The sequence below is a fragment of the Vicia villosa genome, linkage group LG3, assembly GCF_029867415.1.
Source record: "Vicia villosa cultivar HV-30 ecotype Madison, WI linkage group LG3, Vvil1.0, whole genome shotgun sequence".
NCBI lineage: Eukaryota > Viridiplantae > Streptophyta > Magnoliopsida > Fabales > Fabaceae > Vicia > Vicia villosa.
This window is the reverse complement of record NC_081182.1, coordinates 161,075,010-161,092,370: the sequence shown is the minus strand read 5'-3', so window position 1 is coordinate 161,092,370 and position 17,361 is coordinate 161,075,010. Positions and strand designations below refer to the sequence as shown.

At 37.6% G+C, this 17,361-nt stretch overlaps 2 protein-coding genes across 2 annotated transcripts; both read right to left on the bottom strand.

The window, feature by feature from the left end:
- Positions 1 to 1,503: 1,503 nt before the first annotated feature.
- On the bottom strand, positions 1,504 to 5,387 carry LOC131659277 (uncharacterized). The gene is made up of 2 exons (XM_058928489.1): positions 4,416 to 5,387; positions 1,504 to 2,404 (listed from the first exon to the last, which is right to left on the bottom strand). Exon 2 carries the CDS (start codon positions 2,335 to 2,337, stop codon positions 1,504 to 1,506), a length of 834 nt encoding a protein of 277 aa, XP_058784472.1. The 5' UTR covers positions 2,338 to 2,404; positions 4,416 to 5,387.
- Positions 5,388 to 7,857: 2,470 nt separating this feature from the next.
- LOC131656852 (uncharacterized) lies at positions 7,858 to 13,236 on the bottom strand. The gene is made up of 2 exons (XM_058926438.1): positions 12,265 to 13,236; positions 7,858 to 10,253 (listed from the first exon to the last, which is right to left on the bottom strand). The coding sequence occupies exon 2, from the start codon at positions 10,184 to 10,186 to the stop codon at positions 8,696 to 8,698; it is 1,491 nt and encodes a 496-aa protein (XP_058782421.1). The 5' UTR covers positions 10,187 to 10,253; positions 12,265 to 13,236; the 3' UTR covers positions 7,858 to 8,695.
- Between the last annotated feature and the right edge of the window lie 4,125 nt (positions 13,237 to 17,361).

Below are 17,361 nucleotides of genomic sequence, written 5' to 3'. Positions count from 1 at the left end.
TTACTTTTTTCTTTTGATTTCCCTAACTTTTGCCTGAACTGTTTTATTTGAGACTTACAGTCAGCGGGATGCCCCAATATACTTTTTGCCTAAGCCTCCTTCATAGGTTTTGACTTAGCGGGCTTTTCTTGAACTTTTTTTTTATTCAATTCTTTTTTTTTTTTGAAAGATAGTGACTGCCTTGCTTAACAATTGAGGAGAACCATCATCATCACTTTTGACTTTGAAGGACGTCTTCGACACTTCTTGGACGTGTGAGAAGGAAAGCTTGAAATTGCGACCTTATTGAAAGGTATCTTGAATGAAACTCTTGTATTTGAATGCAAAGATGAATAAACTGAAAACTACCCATCCCCAGGTTAAAATTGCGGGTTTTTTCATTTAAAAAGAAAACTCCAACTTCGAAGGCTCTGAGGGGTTGACAAGGGATTAACTTCCTTATTTCTCCAGTGTTTGGGATTTGAAACAATGCCTGTACATCATCAGCAGGGTTTTATTCAAAAGCACACTAATCAACAATTATGGGTATCTTGTTTTCATCATCCTCCCTCAAATCTTTGCATAGACAACATGGTAAATAAAATAAATAAAAGAAACATATTTTTTTGTTTTTTTTTTTGAAAGAAATAAAGCAGTAAATGAGAAGAATTGAATCAAAACATGCAATGCTCATTTCATTTAAAATTAACAGTAGGAAACAAACAAGTTTGAAAAGTAAACAGACATTACAATTGAAAGAAATGCAAACAGTAAAGAAACATGGCCTAATGACTAATCAGCAACAAGGATGAGCTGTCCCGTCTGAAACACTTGGCTTTAGGAGAGAATCTGACTTTGATTGAAACTTCATTTGTTAGGAACTGGAAAAGGATTGTTGACAACATTTGGAGTACGAGCCGTGAAATCTATCACCTTTCCCCTGACCAACTCTTGCACTCTAATCTTCAGTGCGTAACAATGCTCTAAATCATGACCAGCAGCTCCCTGATGGTACTCACAGTGAAGATCAGCCCTGAATCCAGCAGGAGGAGGATCTCGAGGAGTAAAAGACCTTGTAGTAATCAAGCCTAGTTGAACCAAGTGAGGATATAATTCAGTATAAGTCATTGGAATAGGATCGAACTCTGTTTTAGGCCTTGCAGCACGATTCTGATTCTGACCGGTATTCTGATGAGGAACTTGGACAACAGCTACCTGAGGTTGACCATAATGTTGAGCTCTTTGTCGAGGTCTTTCAATGGCACTGGTTTCACCTTCTTTCTTCTTTTGGAAGCCCCCAAAAGGTTTCTTTGAAGAATCAGCAGCAACAGACACTTTTCCTTTCCTAATTCCTTCTTCTAGCCTTTGACCAATTGTTACCAAATCAGTGAAGTTTGAAGACACGCTTCCAATCATCTTCTCCCAAAAGAAAGGAGAGAGAGTATCCATGAACAAGCTAGTCAGTTCCTTCTCAGACAGAGGTGGTTCAACTTGGGAAGCCAATTCTCTCCAACATTGAGCATATTATTTGAAAGATTCCTTTTCCTTCTGAGCCATGTTCTGAAGTTGACGACGGTCAGGTGCCATATCCAAATTATACTTGTATTGTTCCATGAATGCATCAGCTAAATCTTGGAAGTCTTGAACACAACCCTTTTCCAAACTCATGTACCACTTCAAAGAAGCACCACTTAAACTGTCTTGAAAGCAATGAATGAGCAAATTTTGATTGTTGGTATAGGCAGTCATCTTTCTGTAATACATAGTCAAATGACTCCTTGGACAAGTATGCCCCTTATACTTCTCAAACTCAGGAACTTTGAACTTGGAAGGCATGACAAGATTTGAAACAAGGCCCATATTATCAGCATTCACACTAAAGAAATTTCTTCCTTCCATAGCTCTTAGTCTCTTTTCCAATGCCTGATATTGCTCACGGACTTCTTCAACTTCACCACAGTCTCCTTGACTAACACTTCGAGAACCAACAGAACGGTAGTCATAAAGAGGATTGTCATAACGAGCTGGAACAGCTTGAGCAACAGTATGAACAACAGGTGGAGGTTCAGAAAAGACTGGAGGTTGAAATACCTGCCTCGAAGTTTGACCCACCATAGAAGCATTGACATATGTTGGAGAGAAATTCTCAGGTAACCCAAATTCTGGCCAAGTAGACGGTGGCTTCTGAACCTGTAAAGGATCAACAACAGCAGTAGAGACTTCCGAAATAACAGTCCTCTGAGGTGGATCAGTCCTTGCCATCAACACTTGCATCATCTCAGTAAGCTTAATCATGCCTGATTTCAACTCATCGATTTCCATTCTGACTTCCATGTTATGTTTCTCTTGGTCTGCCATTCTTTGTCTAACAGCAGCTCTAGTTCCGTAGCGGTGTTGAGGAAACAGCTTGACGGTCAACAATTAACTGGGAGAAAGAACAACTGGAAATAAGATCTCGGGCAACCTGGACATAATGTGAGAACTATGCAATGACATGCAATGCAAGATGTAATGCCAGATGCAAACAAGTAACCAGCAGAACCACAGTAACCAATAGGATCAGAACTCAGTCACCATCAAACAGAAATGGAACCACTCGAACAAGAACCATAGTCACCAGCAATGTACCTGTAAATTGATTGATTCCCGCCCCACTCACGGGTGAATCTAAGCCTGGGTAGGTCAAAAAGCCAACAGAGGATCGAACGTAGGCGCCATCATACGATGTTGCCTCGTTCCACCAAGCTCTGCCCGTGGATACGTGATCAGATCAATCAGGCATACGCCTTCTGTCCGTCACGGCCACTCTAGTCCTAGTTCCTATGGTATCACTCATAGCCTGTGTATTGGGCCTTTTACCTCAGTAACATCCCACCCACCAAAAAAACAGCAGATCCAGAACAGTATATATACAGAACAACAGATAACCAGAATATAACAGCAAATAAAGCAATATATACAAATATACAAATAAAGCAATATATACAAATATACAAATAAAGCATGAAGAAAGAAAACACCCAAAGATAAAAACAAACAAGAGCTAGGACTGACACTCGGGATGGGCCTAGCAAAGGTCAATCTTTCCCCAGTGAAGTCGCCAGCTGAAACAACTGGATCGAAATCATCAAAATGAAATCAATGAAGTCGCCATCGATTATTTATTTATCCCGAAATGGGAAAGGAAAACATCGAATAAAACCTACAAAAAGAAAACAAACAACGGTCTTACGACCCAGAGAACTAGGTAAGGGTGTCGGTTACGCAAGGAGAAGGGGTTAGCACTCCTCACGTCCGTCGTACTCGACGGGATCCGCTCTTGTTAGTCTAAATCTAAGGGTGTTATCTAAAAATCTAAACCTAAAACTACAGGGAAACGCACGAAGAAAGAAGAGAAAAGAAACACGGGGAAAAGAAAGAAAATATTTACAAGATTCTGCTCGTTCAGGCCCCGCGACCTAATGCCTACGTATCCCGATTAAGGAATCAGAGCAGCCGTAGTTCGACTTAAAACATTTTGTGTGTGTGTGATGTTAAACGTCGCATTCCACTGTTGCTCGACCTTTGGAGACTCATACAATTGTTGTGGAATGGAATTAACATGTGCATAAAAGAAAATAAAGGAAAATCGAACAAAGCATTTTAACAAAAATAGAAAATATAAAAGATGAATATTTACAAAATTAAGTAGCTAAAAAGGAAAATAAACAAGTTAAAATATTTTTGTGGTTTTTAATATGAAAATGAAAATAAAGTCTAAATTTAAAATAAAAGCATGTTTTTGTATATTTTGAATATATGAAGTTAAGACAATTTAAATAAAATAAAACTAAAGTGAAAACAAGTAAAATAAAACAAGGTAATACATATTTAAAACAAAAAAAGAAAAAAGAGGTGTTAAAAGAGAGGTTCACTGGGTGCTGAAGCAACTCTGGGCGCTGGCCCAATAGGTAAAGAAAAACCAAATTTAAAATCAAGTAAACAGATGGGGGTGGATCTGCAAAAGAAATGTGTAAAGAGAATAGATCCGCTGGGCTTAGCAAGCTTGAGCCCAAAAAAGAACAAGAAAACCCTAACAACTAAAAAGAACCCGCCCCTAGTCATCTTCAATCACAGCCACTTTCCCCTGTTCCAATTTCAACGTTCTCTTTTCTCTGTTTCTTTCTTCATCAAACAGCAACAAGCTTCTAAATCCTCACTTCTCTCTATATCAACGATAACATCTCCCCACCTATTCTAATTCCTCACGGCTCTCACTCCTTGCTCTCATCATCTCTCCGAAATCGAATAACAACAAGACGCAAGCATACAAATTCAATTATAAATGAACACAACAACAATTCTGTTCAAGCACACAAGCATAACATGGCAATAACAAACAAGCTCTAGCATACAGTCCACAATTAACACTGAAGCATTTACAAGTTGAGGCTTACCTACGGCGAGGAGGCTTCGCCGGAAATTTTTGAATAAAAATCGTGATGCAAACAAGAATCAGAGATAGGTATGCCACTCTTTCTGCTCCACTTTGATTCTGGAAAATAGTGATAAGGACGTGATGTTGCTGTTACTTCGAATTGACTCCGAGAACTCGCTCAATCGTTGAAGAAACCACTCAATTTCTGAAGGAAACGCTCAATCGCCGAAGAACTCGATGTACCGGATTTGCTGCATGTGGTTGATTCGCTTCCGTTGGTGTTGTTGTTGATCTGAAATCAAACTCGGTGCGTAATGTTGAAGATGAAACGTGATGGATTCGATCTAAATGGATACAAGTTGCTTGCTGAGTTAATTCACGTAGCTTCGAAATTCTCACCGATGCAATCGTTTGTTGTATGATACGATGGAATCGGTTTGAGGGTGATGAATTGATGAAATTGAAAGGTTTTGTGAGAAAATATGGATGACGATGATGGAAGCGGTGAAGTTTGGTTCAGCTTTATGAACGTGAGATTCTGCAAATTTGTGAAAAGATTATGAGTTGCAGGTTGAAGGTTTGATCAAGTTTTGGAGGAGAATTTTCTGTGGAGATTTTGGCAGCATAACGGTATTCATTTCTCCTCCCCTTTTTAGTGTGTATGAAGTCTTATTTATAGAGAGTGTGGTGAGGATTGTGTGACAAATTGAGAGTGAAATTGAGAGGGAAAATTCGATCACGCTTTCTGTGTTTTCATCCCCACTTGAAGGCAATCCGTGTGAATATTGTTTTGGGAAGAACTTGGACCATTGATGATATTTGAATGAAGGGTGCAGATTGAAACTTGTGAATTTCTGATTTAGTGTTGTAATGGAATTTGATTGAAACTTCTTGCTGGGAAAAAATGCTGGAAGCATGACCTCTTTGCTGCGAAAACGTGACTCTCCATGTTGAAATGTAGATTAGCTTGTGTGGGGGCCCCCTTTGCATTTTTCTATTAACATAAAAGATAAAGAACTAATAACAATAAAATGAAAATGTTATAGTAAAAACAGACTAAAAATAGTGAAATAAAAAAATAATACAAAACGATGATTTTATATTAAAAATCAGTTTTAATTTTAACACTAATTCAAATTAAAAAGGATATTTCCATTTTGAATTAACATTAGAATTAAGACCAAAATTTAATATGAAATCATAAAACGACACTAGGAGAATGGCACTTTAAACCTCGACTAGGAATGAACCGCTTTAAATCATCTTGCAAATCTCGTTTCGTCTGATTCAGTCCCTGTGACAAAAATAAAAGAGAACAAGACATATTTTTTGCAATTTTGATTAATGGTTAGTAAACAAAAGAATAATAGAATAAAATGTGACAATGCAAATGAATTGGAATCGCAGGGTAAAAATCAGGGTGCAACAGCTGCCCCTATTTAAGTTTCTTCTATTAGGAGATAGGAGATACTTAAATACAAACAAAGCCCGATTTTTAGCCTAAGATGCCCCAAGAATGATACGAATGTATGCAAATTATTTTGTTTTTTTTTTTTGAATGATATGATATGAGACTGACTTGAATCTCTGTGGGGAATATTGCGCCACGAGAGACAAACTGTTGATGGGATGAGCAAAAGACTTGATGAAACAGATAGCAGAAGAAAGGTATCACAACATCCAGGAATGGATCTGAATGAGGTGAGAAATCACAATATTCAGGAATAGATCTGAATAAAGTGAGAACCAAGATGAAACATGGTTGTAAAGGAACCAGGATGAAGCATGGTTGTAAGGGAAACCAAGATGAAACATGGTTGTAAAGGGAAACCAAGATGAAACAAGGTTGTAAAGGGAACCAAGATAAAACAAGGTTGTAAAGGGAACCAAGATAAAACAAGGTTGTAAAGGGAACCAAGATAAAACAAGGTTGTGAAGGAAACCAAGATAAAACATGGTTGTAAAGGGAACCAAGATAAAACATGGTTGTAAAGGGAACCAAGATAAAACAAGGTTGTAAAGGAAACACATCCGGAATAAACATCAGATAAACGAGTTCTGGAATTAACATCAGAATAAAAGAGACACATCCGGAATAAACATCGGATAAACGAGTTCTGGAATTAACATCAGAACAAAAGAGACACATCCGAAATAAACATCAGATAAGCGAGTTCTGGAATTAACATCAGAACAAAAGGGGTACATCCGGAATAAACATCAGATAAATGAATTATGGAATTAACATCAGAACAAGAGAGACACATCCGGAATAAACATCGGATAAACGAATTCTGGAATTAACATCAGAACAAAGGAGACAAATCCGGAATAAACATCGGATAAACAAGACCAATAAACTAAAGGGATAAATCTGTATTGGATAGATGCCAAGTAAGTTGGACTTTGATCTCAAGGTAAGAATGTTGATTGCAACACGACCTCGAAAAATGCAGATGAATATGAATTTGTTTCTATGTATGATATTGAATTTTTCTATGCATGATATGAATGATTAATGCAATGCATTTATTTGTGACAACTGAGAGAGACTCTTTTGTGCGGCAGAAAAGGAATTCTGATTCCTCAACACATGGAACACTGCCCAAAGCTCTTCAATCACACCTGCAAACTGTACTGAACTGATCCTTTGAGAGAGACTGATAAACTGCTTGGAGATTCTCTTGAAGAAGATTGCCCCAACTTGAGTGATTAATGTAGAACAACTGATCATGGCTTCAGCTTGAATAATTCTTGAAATGACAACTTTACTGGACACTTGGAAACAATTGCCCCAGCATTAATCTTGAAAGCGTTATGATAAATCAAACCTGAGAATAGCTTGCATTGAGATAAACTTTGAACAGAACCTTGAAGTGAAATGCCCCTGATGAGATCACGGACCAATTTCTCAACTGTTTGAAATTCCTTGATGAGGAATGTTGTTTAGAAGCAAAAATGTTTGTTCAAAACTGGTAATCTAAATGCAAAGAACATGCAAGTTTTTTTGAAATCAACAGAAATGGCATTGTAAAGCAAAGAGAAAGACAAAGAAACATGGAATTTGAAGTGAAAGGTAAAGCAAAAAGATCAAGACAAATGATTGGTACAACTTGGGAGTCAGGTTAACGCAACCTTGTTGTAGTATGCTTTCAAAATAAACCTGGCTTCAATTAGGACTTTTGAAGGTTGTAACGTGGCCTGGTTCACGGTTTTAGAAACAAAGGATACAAGGCTCAAAATTTATTTGTACCCACCCCTTCTTCGTGATAAACTTCCATCCTACATTCAGTTAATTCAACCTATGCATTCAGGTTTTCAAGAGAACTTGGAATTTGCGGCACTTGTTTGACAATGATGATTCAGAAGCCAAGGAATATATGAGATGGCAGTCACTTCTTTTTTACAACATTTTGTTGTTTTGGAATTTATTAACTTCTCTATTTTTTTTTTTACTTTTTTCTTTTGATTTCCCTAACTTTTGCCTGAACTGTTTTATTTGAGACTTACAGTCAGCGGGATGCCCCAATATACTTTTTGCCTAAGCCTCCTTCATAGGTTTTGACTTAGCGGGCTTTTCTTGAACTTTTTTTTTATTCAATTCTTTTTTTTTTTTGAAAGATAGTGACTGCCTTGCTTAACAATTGAGGAGAACCATCATCATCACTTTTGACTTTGAAGGACGTCTTCGACACTTCTTGGACGTGTGCGAAGGAAAGCTTGAAATTGCGACCTTATTGAAAGGTATCTTGAATGAAACTCTTGTATTTGAATGCAAAGATGAATAAACTGAAAACTACCCATCCCCAGGTTAAAATTGCGGGTTTTTTCATTTAAAAAGAAAACTCCAACTTCGAAGGCTCTGAGGGGTTGACAAGGGATTAACTTCCTTATTTCTCCAGTGTTTGGGATTTGAAACAATGCCTGTACATCATCAGCAGGGTTTTATTCAAAAGCACACTAATCAACAATTATGGGTATCTTGTTTTCATCATCCTCCCTCAAATCTTTGCATAGACAACATGGTAAATAAAATAAATAAAAGAAACATATTTTTTTGTTTTTTTTTTTTGAAAGAAATAAAGCAGTAAATGAGAAGAATTGAATCAAAACATGCAATGCTCATTTCATTTAAAATTAACAGTAGGAAACAAACAAGTTTGAAAAGTAAACAGACATTACAATTGAAAGAAATGCAAACAGTAAAGAAACATGGCCTAATGACTAATCAGCAACAAGGATGAGCTGTCCCGTCTGAAACACTTGGCTTTAGGAGAGAATCTGACTTTGATTGAAACTTCATTTGTTAGGAACTGGAAAAGGATTGTTGACAACATTTGGAGTACGAGCCGTGAAATCTATCACCTTTCCCCTGACCAACTCTTGCACTCTAATCTTCAGTGCGTAACAATGCTCTAAATCATGACCAGCAGCTCCCTGATGGTACTCACAGTGAAGATCAGCCCTGAATCCAGCAGGAGGAGGATCTCGAGGAGTAAAAGACCTTGTAGTAATCAAGCCTAGTTGAACCAAGTGAGGATATAATTCAGTATAAGTCATTGGAATAGGATCGAACTCTGTTTTAGGCCTTGCAGCACGATTCTGATTCTGACCGGTATTCTGATGAGGAACTTGGACAACAGCTACCTGAGGTTGACCATAATGTTGAGCTCTTTGTCGAGGTCTTTCAATGGCACTGGTTTCACCTTCTTTCTTCTTTTGGAAGCCCCCAAAAGGTTTCTTTGAAGAATCAGCAGCAACAGACACTTTTCCTTTCCTAATTCCTTCTTCTAGCCTTTGACCAATTGTTACCAAATCAGTGAAGTTTGAAGACACGCTTCCAATCATCTTCTCCCAAAAGAAAGGAGAGAGAGTATCCATGAACAAGCTAGTCAGTTCCTTCTCAGACAGAGGTGGTTCAACTTGGGAAGCCAATTCTCTCCAACATTGAGCATATTCTTTGAAAGATTCCTTTTCCTTCTGAGCCATGTTCTGAAGTTGACGACGGTCAGGTGCCATATCCAAATTATACTTGTATTGTTCCATGAATGCATCAGCTAAATCTTGGAAGTCTTGAACACAACCCTTTTCCAAACTCATGTACCACTTCAAAGAAGCACCACTTAAACTGTCTTGAAAGCAATGAATGAGCAAATTTTGATTGTTGGTATAGGCAGTCATCTTTCTGTAATACATAGTCAAATGACTCCTTGGACAAGTATGCCCCTTATACTTCTCAAACTCAGGAACTTTGAACTTGGAAGGCATGACAAGATTTGAAACAAGGCCCATATTATCAGCATTCACACTAAAGAAATTTCTTCCTTCCATAGCTCTTAGTCTCTTTTCCAATGCCTGATATTGCTCACGGACTTCTTCAACTTCACCACAGTCTCCTTGACTAACACTTCGAGAACCAACAGAACGGTAGTCATAAAGAGGATTGTCATAACGAGCTGGAACAGCTTGAGCAACAGTATGAACAACAGGTGGAGGTTCAGAAAAGACTGGAGGTTGAAATACCTGCCTCGAAGTTTGACCCACCATAGAAGCATTGACATATGTTGGAGAGAAATTCTCAGGTAACCCAAATTCTGGCCAAGTAGACGGTGGCTTCTGAACCTGTAAAGGATCAACAACAGCAGTAGAGACTTCCGAAATAACAGTCCTCTGAGGTGGATCAGTCCTTGCCATCAACACTTGCATCATCTCAGTAAGCTTAATCATGCCTGATTTCAACTCATCGATTTCCATTCTGACTTCCATGTTATGTTTCTCTTGGTCTGCCATTCTTTGTCTAACAGCAGCTCTAGTTCCGTAGCGGTGTTGAGGAAACAGCTTGACGGTCAACAATTAACTGGGAGAAAGAACAACTGTAAATAAGATCTCGGGCAACCTGGACATAATGTGAGAACTATGCAATGACATGCAATGCAAGATGTAATGCCAGATGCAAACAAGTAACCAGCAGAACCACAGTAACCAATAGGATCAGAACTCAGTCACCATCAAACAGAAATGGAACCACTCGAACAAGAACCATAGTCACCAGCAATGTACCTGTAAATTGATTGATTCCCGCCCCACTCACGGGTGAATCTAAGCCTGGGTAGGTCAAAAAGCCAACAGAGGATCGAACGTAGGCGCCATCATACGATGTTGCCTCGTTCCACCAAGCTCTGCCCGTGGATACGTGATCAGATCAATCAGGCATACGCCTTCTGTCCGTCACGGCCACTCTAGTCCTAGTTCCTATGGTATCACTCATAGCCTGTGTATTGGGCCTTTTACCTCAGTAACATCCCACCCACCAAAAAAACAGCAGATCCAGAACAGTATATATACAGAACAACAGATAACCAGAATATAACAGCAAATAAAGCAATATATACAAATATACAAATAAAGCAATATATACAAATATACAAATAAAGCATGAAGAAAGAAAACACCCAAAGATAAAAACAAACAAGAGCTAGGACTGACACTCGGGATGGGCCTAGCAAAGGTCAATCTTTCCCCAGTGAAGTCGCCAGCTGAAACAACTGGATCGAAATCATCAAAATGAAATCAATGAAGTCGCCATCGATTATTTATTTATCCCGAAATGGGAAAGGAAAACATCGAATAAAACCTACAAAAAGAAAACAAACAACGGTCTTACGACCCAGAGAACTAGGTAAGGGTGTCGGTTACGCAAGGAGAAGGGGTTAGCACTCCTCACGTCCGTCGTACTCGACGGGATCCGCTCTTGTTAGTCTAAATCTAAGGGTGTTATCTAAAAATCTAAACCTAAAACTACAGGGAAACGCACGAAGAAAGAAGAGAAAAGAAACACGGGGAAAAGAAAGAAAATATTTACAAGATTCTGCTCGTTCAGGCCCCGCGACCTAATGCCTACGTATCCCGATTAAGGAATCAGAGCAGCCGTAGTTCGACTTAAAACATTTTGTGTGTGTGTGATGTTAAACGTCGCATTCCACTGTTGCTCGACCTTTGGAGACTCATACAATTGTTGTGGAATGGAATTAACATGTGCATAAAAGAAAATAAAGGAAAATCGAACAAAGCATTTTAACAAAAATAGAAAATATAAAAGATGAATATTTACAAAATTAAGTAGCTAAAAAGGAAAATAAACAAGTTAAAATATTTTTGTGGTTTTTAATATGAAAATGAAAATAAAGTCTAAATTTAAAATAAAAGCATGTTTTTGTATATTTTGAATATATGAAGTTAAGACAATTTAAATAAAATAAAACTAAAGTGAAAACAAGTAAAATAAAACAAGGTAATACATATTTAAAACAAAAAAAGAAAAAAGAGGTGTTAAAAGAGAGGTTCACTGGGTGCTGAAGCAACTCTGGGCGCTGGCCCAATAGGTAAAGAAAAACCAAATTTAAAATCAAGTAAACAGATGGGGGTGGATCTGCAAAAGAAATGTGTAAAGAGAATAGATCCGCTGGGCTTAGCAAGCTTGAGCCCAAAAAAGAACAAGAAAACCCTAACAACTAAAAAGAACCCGCCCCTAGTCATCTTCAATCACAGCCACTTTCCCCTGTTCCAATTTCAACGTTCTCTTTTCTCTGTTTCTTTCTTCATCAAACAGCAACAAGCTTCTAAATCCTCACTTCTCTCTATATCAACGATAACATCTCCCCACCTATTCTAATTCCTCACGGCTCTCACTCCTTGCTCTCATCATCTCTCCGAAATCGAATAACAACAAGACGCAAGCATACAAATTCAATTATAAATGAACACAACAACAATTCTGTTCAAGCACACAAGCATAACATGGAAATAACAAACAAGCTCTAGCATACAGTCCACAATTAACACTGAAGCATTTACAAGTTGAGGCTTACCTACGGCGAGGAGGCTTCGCCGGAAATTTTTGAATAAAAATCGTGATGCAAACAAGAATCAGAGATAGGTATGCCACTCTTTCTGCTCCACTTTGATTCTGGAAAATAGTGATAAGGACGTGATGTTGCTGTTACTTCGAATTGACTCCGAGAACTCGCTCAATCGTTGAAGAAACCACTCAATTTCTGAAGGAAACGCTCAATCGCCGAAGAACTCGATGTACCGGATTTGCTGCATGTGGTTGATTCGCTTCCGTTGGTGTTATTGTTGATCTGAAATCAAACTCGGTGCGTAATGTTGAAGATGAAACGTGATGGATTCGATCTGAATGGATACAAGTTGCTTGCTGAGTTAATTCACGTAGCTTCGAAATTCTCACCGATGCAATCGTTTGTTGTATGATACGATGGAATCGGTTTGAGGGTGATGAATTGATGAAATTGAAAGGTTTTGTGAGAAAATATGGATGACGATGATGGAAGCGGTGAAGTTTGGTTCAGCTTTATGAACGTGAGATTCTGCAAATTTGTGAAAAGATTATGAGTTGCAGGTTGAAGGTTTGATCAAGTTTTGGAGGAGAATTTTCTGTGGAGATTTTGGCAGCATAACGGTATTCATTTCTCCTCCCCTTTTTAGTGTGTATGAAGTCTTATTTATAGAGAGTGTGGTGAGGATTGTGTGACAAATTGAGAGTGAAATTGAGAGGGAAAATTCGATCACGCTTTCTGTGTTTTCATCCCCACTTGAAGGCAATCCGTGTGAATATTGTTTTGGGAAGAACTTGGACCATTGATGATATTTGAATGAAGGGTGCAGATTGAAACTTGTGAATTTCTGATTTAGTGTTGTAATGGAATTTGATTGAAACTTCTTGCTGGGAAAAAATGCTGGAAGCATGACCTCTTTGCTGCGAAAACGTGACTCTCCATGTTGAAATGTAGATTAGCTTGTGTGGGGGCCCCCTTTGCATTTTTCTATTAACATAAAAGATAAAGAACTAATAACAATAAAATGAAAATGTTATAGTAAAAACAGACTAAAAATAGTGAAATAAAAAAATAATACAAAACGATGATTTTATATTAAAAATCAGTTTTAATTTTAACACTAATTCAAATTAAAAAGGATATTTCCATTTTGAATTAACATTAGAATTAAGACCAAAATTTAATATGAAATCATAAAACGACACTAGGAGAATGGCACTTTAAACCTCGACTAGGAATGAACCGCTTTAAATCATCTTGCAAATCTCGTTTCGTCTGATTCAGTCCCTGTGACAAAAATAAAAGAGAACAAGACATATTTTTTGCAATTTTGATTAATGGTTAGTAAACAAAAGAATAATAGAATAAAATGTGACAATGCAAATGAATTGGAATCGCAGGGTAAAAATCAGGGTGCAACATTTTCAAATCATCAACAGGTTCAAATTTGTGTGAGGTATCACCCTCATAGCCAAAACCAAACCTTTTGTTTCCAGAAACACTATATATCATAGAAGCAAGATGACTTCTGCCAATACTTCTAGATAGGAACTTTCTGAAGCTCGAGTCATATTCTTTCAGAATATGATTGAGACTAGGAATGGATTTTTCTGATTCAGAAGGAGATCCACTATCTTTGGATAATTTTAAAACTTTTTCCTTCAGTTCAAAATTTTCCACTTCCAGCTTCTTAGTTTCAAATTCAAATTGCTTTTTCAGCTTTTTGTATTTGATACTAAGATGAGCCTTGAGTTCCAGAAGTTCAGTTAAACTGGAAACTAACTCTTCTCTAGATAGTTTAGAAAATACCTCTTCAGAATCTGATTCTGATGTAGATTCTGATCCATCATCTACTGTGGCCATCAGTGCAAGGTTTGCTTGCTCTCCTTCAGAGTCTGATTCTGATTCTGATTCAGAATCATCCCATGTTGCCATAAGACCTTTCTTCTTATGAAACTTCTTCTTGGGATTCTCCTTCTGAAATTTTGGACATTCATTCTTGAAGTGTCCAGGCTCATTGCACTCATAGCAGATGACCTTCTTCTTGTCATATCTTCTGCCTCCAGAAGATTCTCCTCTTTCAGGCTTCTTTGAACTTTTGAAGCTCTTGAACTTCCTTTGCTTGCTCTTCCAGAGATGGTTTACCCTTCTGGAGATCATGGAGAGTTCATCTTCTTCTTCTGATTCTGATTCTTCAGAATCTACTTCTTCAGCCTAAAAAGCGTTAGTGCATTTTTTATAATTAGCTTTTAATGCAATAGACTTACCTTTCTTCTGAGGCTCATTTGCATCCAGCTCTATCTCATGGCTTCTCAAGGCACTGATTAGCTCTTCCAAAGAAACCTCATTTAGATTCTTTGCAATCTTGAATGCAGTCACCATTGGACCCCATCTTCTAGGCAAGCTTCTGATGATCTTCTTTACATGATCAGCTTTGGTGTAGCCTTTGTCCAGAACTCTTAATCCAGCAGTTAGCGTTTGAAATCTTGAAAACATCTTCTAAATATTTTCATCGTCCTCCATCTTGAAGGCTTCATATTTCTGGATTAGAGCAAGAGCTTTGGTCTCCTTGACTTGAGCATTTCCTTCATGAGTCATTTTCAATGACTCATATATATCATAGGCAGTTTCCCTGTTAGATATCTTCTCATACTCAGCATGAGAGATAGCATTCAGCAAAACAGTCCTACATTTATGATGATTTTTGAAAAGCTTCTTTTGATCATCATTCATTTCTTGTCTTGTAAGCCTTACGCCAGTAGCGTTCACTGGATGTTTGTAACCATCCATCAGAAGATCCCATAAGTCACCATCTAGACCAAGGGAGTAACTTTCAAGTTTATCTTTCCAGTATTCAAAGTTTTCACCATCAAATACTGGCGGTCTAGTATAACCATTGTTACCATTTCCATTGTATTGCTCAGCTGAGCCAGATGTAGATGTAGATGAAGGTGGTGGAGTCTCAACCATCTTGACTTAGTGTTTTTCTCTTCCTGAATCTTTTCTAAACACGGTTAAGTGCTTGCACCTTAGAACCGGCGCTCTGATGCCAATTGAAGGATAGAAAAACACTTAGAAGGGGGGTGGGTTTTGAATAAGTGTAGCTTTAAAACTTGTAAGATAAAAACAATTTGCACAATGATTTTTATCATGGTTCGTTGTTAACTAAAGTACTCCAGTCCACCCCCTTGGAGTGATTTACCTCACCTGAGGATTTAATCCACTAATCACATGAGATTACAATGGTTTTCCACTTAGACAACTTCTAAGTCTTCTAGAGTATACTGGTCACAACTTGATCACTCTAGGAACAATCTGCTTAGATACCCTCTAAGACTTTCTAGAGTATACTGATCAACAATCTGATCACTCTAGTTCTTACAACTTAATGTAAACAAATTCTTTTAAGAGTTACAATGCTTCTTATAAAGCTATTATCACAACTGTGATTTTCTTTAAAGTTTAAGCTTAATCTCACTAAAGTATTACAACAGCAATGTAGTGAGGTTGATGATGAAGTTTGAGAGCTTTTTGAATTTTACAGCGTTTCTGTATATTTGCGCAAGTGTTGTATTCAGAATTCGTAACATAGCTTCTCATTAGAACTTCATATTTATAGGCGTTTGAGAAGATGACCGTTGGGAGCATTTAATGCTTTGCGTATTCCATACAACATTGCATTTAATGTTTCACTCTTTTGTCAACTACCTCGAGCCTTGCTTTCGCTGTGTCTACTGACATTGCCTTTCATAGCTTTCAACGTTCCTTTTGTCAGTCAGCGTAGCCTGCCAGCTAGTACTTGCTTCTAATCTGATGTTTGTGTGAACAACGTTTGAATATCATCAGAGTAAAACAGCTTGGTGCAGAGCATCTTCTTGTCTTCTGACCTTGAAGTGCCTCTGAGCGTGATACCATGAGAACTTCAGTGCTTCTACTTCTGATCTCAATTTCTTCTGATGCTACAATAGACCCATGTTCTGATTCTGCTTGACCATCTTCTAATGTCTTGCCAGACCATGTTCTGATGTTGCATGCTGAACCTTCTGAGTCAGTGCTTCTTGCGTTGATTTTGTGCACACTCTTTATATAATTCCTGAAATGGAAATTGCATAGTATTAGAGTACCACATTATCTCATACAAAATTCATATACATTGTTATCATCAAAACTAAGAATATTAATCAGAACAAATCTTGTTCTAACAGTAATGTGTTGGCTTAGTGTTGGTAGTCCAAAGGATGGGAAGTCTACCTTGTCTCCTAATGTCAAGCGTTGGCTTCTTATTTTGGTTAGATCGTCCTTTTCCTTAAACTTTTATTTTACGCACTAGGATAACCTCTTCATCTCCTCCCACTTCTTAGATTTTCAAAATCTTCTCCCTTTTTCCACTTCTTAGATTTTCAAAATCTTCTCCCTTTTTCCAAAATCTTCTTATTTTTGAAAACTCTTTTAAAAATCGTTTCTTTTTTTAAAATATCTTTTGCCCTTAGTGGCTTTTCTTTCAAAGTTTAGACATGATTAATTATTGTAGTGAGTTGTGATACCCCACGATTTTGAGATTGATTGATATAATGGGATCTTTTCCACGTGAGAGAGCTAGTGGCATACTCGTTGATTTTTATCCGAGTTGGAGCCCTTCTTTCATTTGTGATGCAAAGAATCCATTTGTTCTCGTGATCAAGATTAATGGCTGAGTATTCTCTCCGACGATGATAAAGTGTTTATCCCTTTTAAAAACCTTTTCCCTTTTAAGCGGAACTACATTAGCTCTGATTTCTCCATTGCACTGAGGAGGTATGTAGGCACAAGATATAATGTCTTGCCGAGCTTATTTTAAAATTCAAACAAACCCTTTTTTTTTGCACACAATATCTTTTAATAAACACAGATTTTCAAAAAGGTTCCTGTGGAGTACCACAGATATGAGGGGTGCTTAAAACCTTCCCCTTGTATAATCAACACCCGTACCTAAGATCTCTTTTTTGTTTTAAAAAATCAAACTTTGGGTTTTTTCGTTCTCTTCCCTTTTCCTTTGGAAACAATAAAGCGCGGTGGCGACTTTCACTGAAAAATTGAGTCGAGTCAATCTTATGGCTTTGATCTTAGATT

Bases quoted from the DNA above. Each gene is read 5' to 3' on its own strand.
- LOC131659277 (XM_058928489.1), bottom strand. From the start codon at position 2,337: ATGGCAGACCAAGAGAAACATAACATGGAAGTCAGAATGGAAATCGAT.
- LOC131656852 (XM_058926438.1), bottom strand. From the start codon at position 10,186: ATGGCAGACCAAGAGAAACATAACATGGAAGTCAGAATGGAAATCGAT.